The sequence below is a fragment of the Formica exsecta genome, unplaced genomic scaffold (genome assembly GCF_003651465.1).
Source record: "Formica exsecta isolate Colony F162 unplaced genomic scaffold, ASM365146v1 scaffold337, whole genome shotgun sequence".
NCBI lineage: Eukaryota > Metazoa > Arthropoda > Insecta > Hymenoptera > Formicidae > Formica > Formica exsecta.
Window position 1 is genome coordinate 642,058 of NW_021850624.1, and position 12,467 is coordinate 654,524.

At 37.6% G+C, this 12,467-nt stretch overlaps 1 protein-coding gene across 2 annotated transcripts in view; it reads left to right on the forward strand.

Annotated features, from left to right (window-relative positions):
• The first annotated feature begins 3,343 nt into the window (after positions 1-3,343).
• Positions 3,344-12,467, forward strand: part of LOC115238432 (zinc finger protein rotund-like) — a 156,024-nt gene continuing 146,900 nt past the window's right edge. For both annotated transcript variants that reach the window (XM_029812271.1, XM_029812272.1), the window contains exon 1: positions 3,344-5,185. In XM_029812271.1, coding sequence (XP_029668131.1) covers positions 5,009-5,185 — 177 coding nt within the window. In that variant the 5' untranslated portion in view covers positions 3,344-5,008. The remainder of the gene's footprint in view (positions 5,186-12,467) is intronic.

Genomic DNA, 12,467 nt, shown 5'->3' on the forward strand with positions numbered 1-12,467 from the left:
ATTAATCTTATCATAGAAAAGACACAGATAAAAATAATCTATATGTGATTTTTTTATTTACAATTGAAGATATTTGAAAGAAGGTTCACAAAAAAATAATTTCCCTTTAATTTAACTAAGAACATTTATTTTTTGTAGCAATATATATATATGATAATATAAGATAATTTTAAACTTATGTAATTAAATTCTATTTAAAGCTAATTTGTTATAAAAATTATATAGGTGAAGAAGAAATTAAAATATGATTGATTTATGTTTTAATGTATGTGTCAATAGTTGATAAATTTTTGAGCTAATTGACATATTGTCACAATTGCATATAATAATCCAATACGTGATTTATACTAATAACAATTTCATTTGTATTTAATTATAATGTTACATCATACACACAATTACAGTTTTATTACTTCATATTAGGGCTCATCGACTGCAGCAATTTTCTTTGATTATCTTCTTGCATCCTTCCATCAACCTTCTGCGTGTCTCCGACTTACATTTATGTATCATGAATCATTTAAACGATCCACAATTCGGCATATGCGAAATTTTTCTAATCTAAACTTGATCCCAATCTTTCAAAAGATATATGTATATTAAAATTCTCGTCGATGTGTCACTGTAGAGAACGGGTAATCGTCAAAAAACAGTCCGGCGCCAGTGAAGAGCGAGACGTAGAGCCGGGCAGCGGCGGGGTCGGTCTGTCGGTCTGTCGGTCGCCCTCATAGCAGTGCCAGAGCATGGAAAACAAAAAAGCTTCCCCTCTCCTCTATGCTATAGCTATCTTTGAGAATGGCCTTGAACTTCGAGGAAGAACCCCATTGGCCGAAAAACCGTGTCGCAGTTTTTCCTCGGGGCAGCGGCAGCAGCTCTACGAGCACGAATCACCGGGCGAAACGGCTCTTCTTACAAGCTACTTGTTAGGTAGCTCGGAAGGTGGAACGAACTCCCCCTTTAACCTAACCAGCAACCCCCCTTGAGGTCTTCTTCTTCTTCGCCCTTCCCTTCGGCGATAAGATTTGTGGTTATAGCTTGTTTTTGGGGCACTCCGCGGGGGTCGACAATGTCGCTCGCGTTTTCGTTGCTCTTTTCTTCGAGAAGAAGGAAGGATAGAGTACTTATTAATGGCCAGTGAATAAACCCACAACATCGCTAGATTTTTCACTGATCGTGAGGTAAGAGTGTTACTCATTAAAGAGATTGAGATATATTGTTATATACTGAAATATACGCGGGTTAATCTTTCTCCGTCATTTTAAATCTGCAAGGCTTAAGAAAAAAAAGCTTAATCAAACTTATATATTTAATTTCTATGTACAAAATGCAATGCGTGATTAATAATACGTATATATTTATTTGAGACCGATTGTATTTCTTACAATTTCTTAAGATAAAATTGCAGCGATCTTATAATAATGGTATGTAATTAATATAGCATGTGAGAGAAATATTAATATTTTTTAATTTTATATATATATATTATTAATTTATTTTTTACGATCGACGTTCGCGGGCATCCCTTTTCGCGGATTCGCGTTTCGTTTTTCACTGACCTATGAAAATATAATATTACCGGTAATGCATACGCATTTAAGAAACTGGAGCATCGAGAGTTCCATGACCCTCTCTAACCATGACCATCAACCCCATTTTAGTCTTTCTTCGTCTCCGGCGATAAGATTTGTGGTTATAGCTCCTTTTATTGGTCCACACCACGGGGGTTGGCGACTTTGCTTCTCATACATCCTCTCTTTCTCTTTTTATCCAAACTTGGCGGATTGCGAAGCATACGATTCAAGGTCAATGGTAAAGCGTAACAGTAAAAGTAGGCTCATGAAGAGAGTCGAATTTTATTTAAATAGATTGTTAATTTTTAAATATCTTATCATATCTCATCCGCGGGACATTATATTCTTTCGTTAACATCAACTAGTTCGCGATTCGTAGTTTTGTACTTACATCAAAATAAAATATAACGAGACGGTAGAAGTGGATTCTAATAAAATCTTAATATTGACATATTTTTCTTCTAATGTCAGTTTTAAATAAACAGTCGCAATTTACATGCAAAACTCTTAAATTGACCGTTGCTCGAAGTGAAAATCAGAAAAGGACGTCAACTTGTTAAAATGTATCTGCGTGGGTTCACCGACCCCTCCGCGATGGATGACTTTTTATCCTAGAACCGTTTTTTTTTCCCCCTTCCGTGTCTGGCCGAAGAAATACCCCCGGAATTCGTGAACCATTTCAGGGGCGGGGTTTTGCATGATGTTTCACAGCGTTCGCGACCTTTCCCAAGCTTCTCCACGCCGAGGACGATGCCGTGGAATTAGGTCGCGAGAGGTCAGAATCTCGTCCTTCCGTGTTCACGATCCGAGATTTTTACTCTCGTCAAGGTCGACGCGCGGTGATTCAGCTAGGTTTTTGCGTACTTGCGAATTCGAGGGTTCGTTGGTACGGTAATGATCGTTTCGACGCGTCGTTGTTTTCTCCTCTCGCGAAAATTAGTGGTTACACCGTATATATATATACGCGGGGAAGAACCATCCGTATAATTATCGAGAACGCGACTTATGAATTACGTTACAACATCTTGATATGCGATACAGCATACAGGATTATTCAACGCATATATCATTTACCTCATAATTTTTGCATGATTAAAATATGTTCGACAAGTCATCAATCACGGATTTAAATTAATTTATTTCATAGTACAAGATATGATATTAAAAAATAAGGCGAAATTACATTTTACATTTATATTTTGAATAATTATTTTAATTATTTTAATTACGAAATTAATTATTCTCGTCTTTTTAAAAAACGAACGAATGTGTTTAGAGTTTAAATGTGAAATGCAACATAATCGTCTCTTTGCATCAAATTATCATTTATTATCATCAAATTCAATCACTCTAATCATATCTTTTTCTTGAAAATTGCAAAATAGAAAGGAATTTTTCCTATACGATATCAGAATGACTGGTATCGTTAGAGCATTGTGTTCAAGAGAAGCTGTTGCTCCCACTTTGGCGGTATCCGGCCAGTGAGGAAGAGAGAGAGAGAGAGAGAGAGAGAGAGAGCAAGAAAGAGAGAGAGAGAGAGATAGTGATTATCAAAAGGGAGAGGGAGAAAGAGTTTACGCTTTCTGTGTATCCCATCCCCACTCTCCCACTCTTCCGCGGCAGGTCGCTCTTCCCCCGCCGCCAGTCGGCGCGCGGCACGAGCAAGTGACGGCGGACAGTGAGGGGCAGACACGAGTACCGGCGGAGACGGCCGAGCACGGCCGAACGGTCGTTCGAATCGCGGCTCCCGCGTCAGTGCTGAAACCGCGTCCGCGGTTCACGGTTCACGATATCCGAGCTTTGCCGCGATTGCGTTTTTTTTTTTGTCGTACGCGTCCCGGGCACATAGGGATAAAAAGAGATAGGGGGGAGGGTTGTGGCGCGCTCGCTTTCAGACGAGAAAAAGTCGAAGAATTTTTGCGGTGATCGAAATCACGATCCTCGCTCGCGACAGTGGAGACTCCGTTTCTCGACGACTTTAGAGAGAGAGAGAGAGAGAGAGAGAGAGAGAGAGAGACGGGGGGGGGAAGGAAAAATAGAGTGAGGAAAAACAGTGAGATAGAAAAAATTAATTTGCCGCGTGTTAGCGTCGCATAACAATCGAGCTTCCATCTCGCGCTGTTTGTCATCGCGGTTATGGCGCGATCCGCGAGCGCTCGTATCGCGCTGCGGATTTCGAAGCGCGGGCGCCCCCGTCGGCATTAGATAATTACATAGGTGATGTTTCTCACGATCGAGTATCCGCGCCGTGTGCTACGTGTATTATGAGCGGCAACGATAACGCGCCGATCGATGGATCGAACGACGAAGGGAGGAGATCGGAGAATGGCACACGTCGCGCGATCGTCGATCGACGCGTGATCTCGCATGGTCCGTGAAGAGAGCGAAGCCCCCGGGCGGCCACGTAACCTGTCGCGAACCAGCGCAAAACGGACGTACTCTCTTGCTACGTGGAGGGAGGAAAAAGGCCGTGCGCTCCCGAGAGGATACCGACGCGCGTTACTCGAACAGCACGGAAACGTGGAGTGCGAGCGGACGCGCGACACGCGCCCGCGTGCGCGCGGGCTCGCGGCGATCTTTTGTGTCTCTCGTGAAACTCGCAAAATCGAAACACAAGACGGGAAAAGTATAATCTAGTCATCGGAGTTTTATCGCAGAATATTTTAGCTCATTCGTTCGCCGCGACCTCGAAAAGGAACGCGCTCGACCAAGTTCGGAAAAAAAGGTAAACAATCAACGCGACTGAGAAAGAGAGAGAGAGAGAGAGAGACAGAGAAGTCGAGTAACAATCTTGACGCAAGGTCGAGCCGGCTCGACGCGCTGTGTTTACGTTTAATATCGCGAGGGACGCCGAAGAAGAAGACGCTGTGGTGTGCGTGTTTGACGACGCAGTGCGGTGTCGGACGTGTTCACGCTCGGACGAGCAGCGAGACGAGGTAGCCAGCGAGTAGCACGAGCGGCGACGTCGATGACCGTGCGACGAGGACGGGGTCGGACGGTCGTCTCTCGGCTCCGAGGAGGTACGCGCGGCACGCGACTTCCGTTCGCGGTGCGAACGGATCGAGAGTTTGTATCTGTACGCGAATACCAGTGATCGTCCTCTGTACGCGCGATTCTCTCGAAAGCTCTCGCGAGAGAACGAACGGAGAACGCGATCGTCGTCAGTGCGCGAGCGCGGTGGCCGCGCGCGATATCGCGACTATATCGCGTCGTTCGCGGTGCAGTGATATCATCGCCGGCGAGGTGCATCGTATGCATACGTCGTACATTGTCGGGAAAAAGTTGACGGGGAAAAAAGAGGATATATATATATATATATACGCGCGGAAAAAAAAAACGTGACGTGTCTGAAAGTGATCGAGTCCGTTCGGGACGAGGGACGAACAAAGTTTGTGAGGAGATTCGAAAAATAGTGTTCCATTCCGCAAGATTAACTCATGTATCCCTGGTACCGGGACAGCGTCGCGGCCGCTGCGGCAGCCGGCCTTGGCGGGCCTGTCGGCGTTGTGGGTTCCGGATTCTGTTCGACCGGGCCCGGCCAGGGTGCCACCACGATCAAGACTGAGAGTGGATACTCCGACTGCATGCTCGCCCTCGACTATGTCCAGAGCAAGGTAAGCGATACGATGCTTTCTCCCTCGTACTCCGTATTTTATATACACAGCCTCTCTCATTTCTCTCCGATTTTAATCTCCGCATTTCACGATAGTTTCTCGGTTCAAGATTTCTCGAGATATCTAAGCGAGATTTTTAATCGTTCAAGCCTACATTTTTATATCGTGCGTTTAAATGCAGGGGTCGTTTGACTCCCGATTTCGTTCGCCGAATACAAAGATCGCGTGCAATGTCAACATGAGATGAAGATCTTATTACTGGCGCGCTTGATGATGAATATACGTTGAGAGCACGAAACTTGATTCCTCTTTAAAGTTAATATTTAATTTGCGTGGCTCGAAATGCGGAATCTTGAAATCAGATATATGCACGAATATATAGATAATACAAAATTAATGATTTGAGTAATTCGCGATTTTGGAATTTTAAAACTCGCGGATGAGTTGGAAAAAAATTGAATTATTAAATAAATTATAAAAAAAATATTAAAGTAAAGTTAATATAAAGAGGCTATCTCGTTTTTGCCGTATTTCAAATTTTCATAATAATTCTATTGTCAATATCAATTTTCTTGTAACAAAAATTTGGAGATGAACTCAATTATTAATATATTTATTTACAATGATAAATATTTTTGCAAATTGTCAATGGATAAAAATTACGTAGATAAAATATAAAAACAAATCTTATTTTTCTAAATTTAATGACGAATATATATTACTTTTACAAAAGCAATTTAATCGAGATTTATATGATCAATAATGTATCGTTGTTTTAAAAATTGAAAAGTTGTGAAAAATGATAACATTTTATCAAATATTTGCTTTTATAAGATAATAAAAAATCATCACATATAATATCTTTGAAAACTTTTAGAATACGTGGTGTATCAATATAAATCTTTCAGCACTTTTCAAAATATAATTATTATACGACATCATGCGTTGTCATACGATAAAGAGTAGTTTATTTTGGCTATTGTTACTGGTGCTTTTGATCCCGTTTACTTTCCGGCCGGATTGTTGCTGATCGCACGCTCGCGAGCGGTGCGGTATTTCTCCTTTCTGACATTTATACGACGACGGGTAAACGAGACGAAATGTTACCGCCTCTTGTCGAGAACCTTAGGAATGTAAACAAAAATTCTTTCGATCCTATTGAAGAATGTACATATAAACTGGTTTTATATCAGCTTTCGCGATAATCCGCATTAGATTCTTTTTCTCGATTATCGTTGTACAAACATTTCTTTATACAAAAATTTGCGCGTGTTATATAGAAGGAGTTTGTGACGTAAATTCGTATCAAAGCAAATGTATAATGTAAACGATAAATAATTTATATTTTTTGCAGTGGAAAATTATTTAAAAAAATTATTTAGACTTTGAAAAGTTAAAAGTGTTTAGAAATGTAAATTATATACAAATTTATTGAAATGTATATTTCATATAAGTTTTAAAAAGCTTAGAAATGATAAATATTAATAATATTATTTAAGATTAAAAAATATTATAAATATATTATTTAAGAATAGTAATTTTTAAAATATTTACTCTTAAAAAAAGTTTTTAAGAGGAATTTTTAATGCGAGGAAAATACGGATTGTCTTGTCTAATCCTGTTATGTATTATCTACTGCACTATTATTCATCTCACGCACATTTTATATATTACGTCCGTCACAAAGTAGTGACGTTTGCATGCTAATACTGCATCTCGAACCATTAATTAAATCATCACTGAAAAAAAATATGCGCGAGTCGCAACTATATGACTTTATTTATGAGATCAATGTTAATTATATGTCAAATCAGTCAGTTTCGCATTTGACAATACAGTTTGATGCGTTGCGAAGAAGTAATTTATTATTAATGACTTAATACCGAGTAACTTTTTTACATTCTCGTTTTGAACGAAACAAATATATTATCTCGATGATCAGTTGTTCGATATAGTAAATTCCGTCTTTAATGCTATTGTTGTAGAATATAAAAACTTGAAGTAACTTCTTCCTGTTTTTGCGACGGTGATTATAGTCATAGCCGGTATAATAATAACGTCGTAAGTGCTCGCAGATGAAGATTAATACCTGGATAATCGCACGGTGGCAACGAACTTGATATTTCAAAGAAAATTATCCTATTCGCGTCACACGTTACATTTCCAGGTATCGTTTACCTTGAATGTAGAAATACGCGTATAATACGATCATGCGTGTATACAATATATTAAAATTATAATTCCTAAAATATTTTTACTACGAAACTTATATTGATTAACCGCGATTTAAATAATATACTCTGCTGAATAATTTTCAATTCGTACAATCATTATTTTTCAATTGTAATAAATTTTTAATTGTAATAAATTTAAATTTTTTTTTTTTGATTGTAATTAATTGATAGGCACATGTCGTATTATTTCACAATGAATACATAAACGCGAGAATTTTTTTTATTTAGACAAACTTGGCTGTAAATTTCAAATAATTCGAAACTGCAATTTTGTAGTATACCGACGGCAAACAACGAGACCGCAGAAGTCGTGTATTAAAAACGTATAATGAGATACGGAATGGAATTAAGCTACTTCCCAAAGATAGTAATCTTCCAAGGTTAGATCGAAATAAATGTAAATTTTAATTTAATTTGATTGATCCTTTAATCCATTTATTTCGTTTTATAATTTATCTCGTTTCTCCGCGTTGCTTCCAACTACTGTTGTAATGAATTATCGCGTTAATCTTTCGATTTGCCTCGTGCATTTTCTTATTGAATATCGTAGATAACACACAAGAAAAACTGACGAACCCATGCCGCGACTAAATCGACAAGAAAGTAATCTGGCGTGTCAACCTGTGAAAATGATTTGTTCGTAAAAAATCTGAGCGTATTATCAAGTGATCTAGGAACTATAATAAAGCGCCATTTATATCAACGAAAATTTTTAAATTTGATATTACAAAGATTTTTTTGCGCGAAGATAATAATTGATTATCGTTCGATAAACCTGAGATATATAGAAAAGCTTTAGTTTTTAAAATACTACTTTGAAAATAACACCGCAATATCTTTATTTATGTTTCAAGCATTATGATATCTGTAAGTATGTACTTTCTCTCTCTTTTCTCTTTTTTGATGGCGATGATATTTTTTCGGTTATGAACGGGTATAATAATGTTAATGGACATAATGCGCAATCAGACGTGAATGTAATTTGATTTTGACAACGTATGACTTGACTGGTTTTTCGCAGATGATAGTCAATTACCTTCGGCGCCCCGAGCGATGTCATTATGCGTGTGCTTTGTACGATTTTATCGTTCTTCTCAATTGCACCACTTGTGAACCGTGAAATCATAGAATAAAGTATTTACGAATCGCAATCATATATTCACAATTGTCACTCTCGGATAAGATTTCCGATAAATTTTATACAAACAATTGAGTTTCCTCAAAACTTTTCTTCGCGCGAAAACGCGATGAGTTAATTTGACCTGATATATCCACAAAATCCCATGCAGTAAAGTGCTAAGCTTTTTTTATTGTCACGTATAATCGTTTAATAGCTACTTAACGCGGCCGTTAATAATTAATGATGGCAATTAGACAGAGTGTTGACGACTCCGTATCCATTAACGAGTGAGTGAGATCTTAAGGTTCGATCATAATTTCTAGCAATTAATCACCCGTGCATAGAATATGTCAATTTTTTGTGCAACTATGATTTCCTTATATTATTTCTTACGAATGTATCGTTATCTTTGTTTTATTAATATATTTCTATCGCACATATTATTTATATTATATTTTATTATTATTTTTTTAAATTAATATATATTTTATTGAATCGTGTGTGTTACGTCGCGAATGATCGATGTCATCAAGTGATAGGAAATGATAAAGTTGAAAATCTCGCGCCTGTGTGTAACGGAAACAGTTTCTTATTTTTATACGCGCGTGAAATCTTGTGTTTTTAAATTTTATTTAAACAATAATTAAAATTGGATAATATTACTAGAGAAATTATATACCGTATAATAAATATTTACATGTACATAATACAAAAATATACACACACACAGATATATAATTTTAAATCGTTTGGATTTTTTCGCCGAAATTTTATATAACAGACATTTGTTCAATATTTTATTTAATCACATTTGCTTATACACGCTTAACTTCATGTGGAGAACATACTAGAAATTATTAATACACGCCTATTTCTCGTGCTATAATAATTTAGATTATTTAATCACATGTTACGTGAAAGTCTAATGTAATAAATGGATACAAGTCGAGTTCTGATACTCTGGTGTGTAAACGCGCGGATAGATAATCTGCATACACGCACTGAGAAAAAAAAAGTTGTTAACTTGACTAAATGCGTTCAACTAATTATCATTTTTTTAATTGAAATATTTAAGTACTTAAGTCAAATACGTCATGTTAGATTTAATATGTCGTATTTAATTTAAATACTTAAATATTTCAATTAAAGAAATAATAATTAGTTGAACGCATTTAGTCAAGTTAACAACTTTTTTTTTCTCAGTGCGTGATTCGCCATAATTAAAAAGAAATTCTCGAAAGAGATTTTATTCTATGATTTAACGAACTTATATATCCTACATTATTACCGATAATTATCGAGCCATCGAGCCATCGAGTGCCGCGAGTCACCAATCAGACGACTTTGGCGTTCGACGTGCACGGAATAGATTTTCCTGCGGGTGCCGGTCACTAAATTACTAAATTAACAAATTAATATCGCGCGCGCAACGTGTAATTGCCCCGGCAATTACGAGATCCTTTTTTAATTATGTATATTATATGTCCCGTACACGAGACTCTTCTACGAGGCTCTCTTTGTTGGCCCCCGCGCGTCCTTTTACATTTTCCCGCAATTATTACTCTGAGCTCCCGGTGAGGCGCGCATTCGATGCGAATAGATTACCGGGAAAGCGCGACGACAGCTGATTATAAAAATAATTACGGCGTATGCGGGAGAGCTATGGGACCGTGACTAATTATCTCTCCCTCGGGGGAGATCACCGCCGCGATCTGGAAGTCAATTCGGGTTTCTCACGTGTTTATGATAATACCTCCCATCGATATCTAAGCATCCCCCTCTTGGGAATGCATCGATGCGTACATTTATTATCTCTCTCCCAGAAAATGCTACGTAATTTGACTGAACCCTTTCACTTTGACTTGAGCACCGCTCTTTTTTCTCCGTTGGGAAATGCGAGGTAAGAAAACCGGCAATTCTTAAACTTTGCACATGCCGGTGACGTAGATTTACGTATCCTATGCCCTCGGTAGATCTAAACGACGTTAATCATCTCTCAGCTAGCGCGTGTGTTATGTACTCATCTCAATATCTTACATATATATTATAATATTTTTATATTCTCAATATATGCGCTGCCTGCACGTGAAAGATTTTTTAAACGAAAATTACGTACATAAAACTATTGCAAAATATTGTACAATGTAAAAATAATATATATAATTACATTGATAATTACATTGATAAATCTTATTTAATTATTAGTAATATAATAGACTTTTAAATTTTCTTTTTGTTATATATTTTATGAATTCTTTTTTAGCGCGCCTCACCGGGAGCTCAGAGTAATAATTGCGGGAAAATGTAAAAGGACGCGCGGGGGCCAACAAAGAGAGCCTCGTAGAAGAGTCTCGTGTACGGGACATATAATATACATAATTAAAAAAGGATCTCGTAATTGCCGGGGCAATTACACGTTGCGCGCGCGATATTAATTTGCGCGGCTATTAATTTAGTGACCGGCACCCGCAGGAAAATCTATTCCGTGCACGTCGAACGCCAAAGTCGTCTGATTGGTGACTCGCGGCAAAAAATCGCTCGATGGCTCGATAATTATCGGTAATAATGTAGGATATATAAGTTCGTTAAATCATAGAATAAAATCTCTTTCGAGAATTTCTTTTTAATTATGGCGAATCACGCACTGAGAAAAAAAAAGTTGTTAACTTGACTAAATGCGTTCAACTAATTATTATTTCTTTAATTGAAATGTTTAAGTATTTAAATTAAATACGACATATTAAATCTAACATGACGTATTTGACTTAAGTACTTAAATATTTCAATTAAAGAAATAATAATTAGTTGAACGCATTTAGTCAAGTTAACAACTTTTTTTTTCTCAGTGCGTGATTCGCCATAATTAAAAAGAAATTCTCGAAAGAGATTTTATTCTATGATTTAACGAACTTATATATCCTACATTATTACCGATAATTATCGAGCCATCGAGCGATTTTTTGCCGCGAGTCACCAATCAGACGACTTTGGCGTTCGACGTGCACGGAATAGATTTTCCTGCGGGTGCCGGTCACTAAATTAATAGCCGCGCAAATTAATATCGCGCGCGCAACGTGTAATTGCCCCGGCAATTACGAGATCCTTTTTTAATTATGTATATTATATGTCCCGTACACGAGACTCTTCTACGAGGCTCTCTTTGTTGGCCCCCGCGCGTCCTTTTACATTTTCCCGCAATTATTACTCTGAGCTCCCGGTGAGGCGCGCATTCGATGCGAATAGATTACCGGGAAAGCGCGACGACAGCTGATTATAAAAATAATTACGGCGTATGCGGGAGAGCTATGGGACCGTGACTAATTATCTCTCCCTCGGGGGAGATCACCGCCGCGATCTGGAAGTCAATTCGGGTTTCTCACGTGTTTATGATAATACCTCCCATCGATATCTAAGCATCCCCCTCTTGGGAATGCATCGATGCGTACATTTATTATCTCTCTCCCAGAAAATGCTACGTAATTTGACTGAACCCTTTCACTTTGACTTGAGCACCGCTCTTTTTTCTCCGTTGGGAAATGCGAGGTAAGAAAACCGGCAATTCTTAAACTTTGCACATGCCGGTGACGTAGATTTACGTATCCTATGCCCTCGGTAGATCTAAACGACGTTAATCATCTCTCAGCTAGCGCGTGTGTTATGTACTCATCTCAATATCTTACATATATATTATAATATTTTTATATTCTCAATATATGCGCTGCCTGCACGTGAAAGATTTTTTAAACGAAAATTACGTACATAAAACTATTGCAAAATATTGTACAATGTAAAAATAATATATATAATTACATTGATAATTACATTGATAAATCTTATTTAATTATTAGTAATATAATAGACTTTTAAATTTTCTTTTTGTTATATATTTTATGAATTCTTTTTTATTGTTGATTGAATCTGAAAGGGA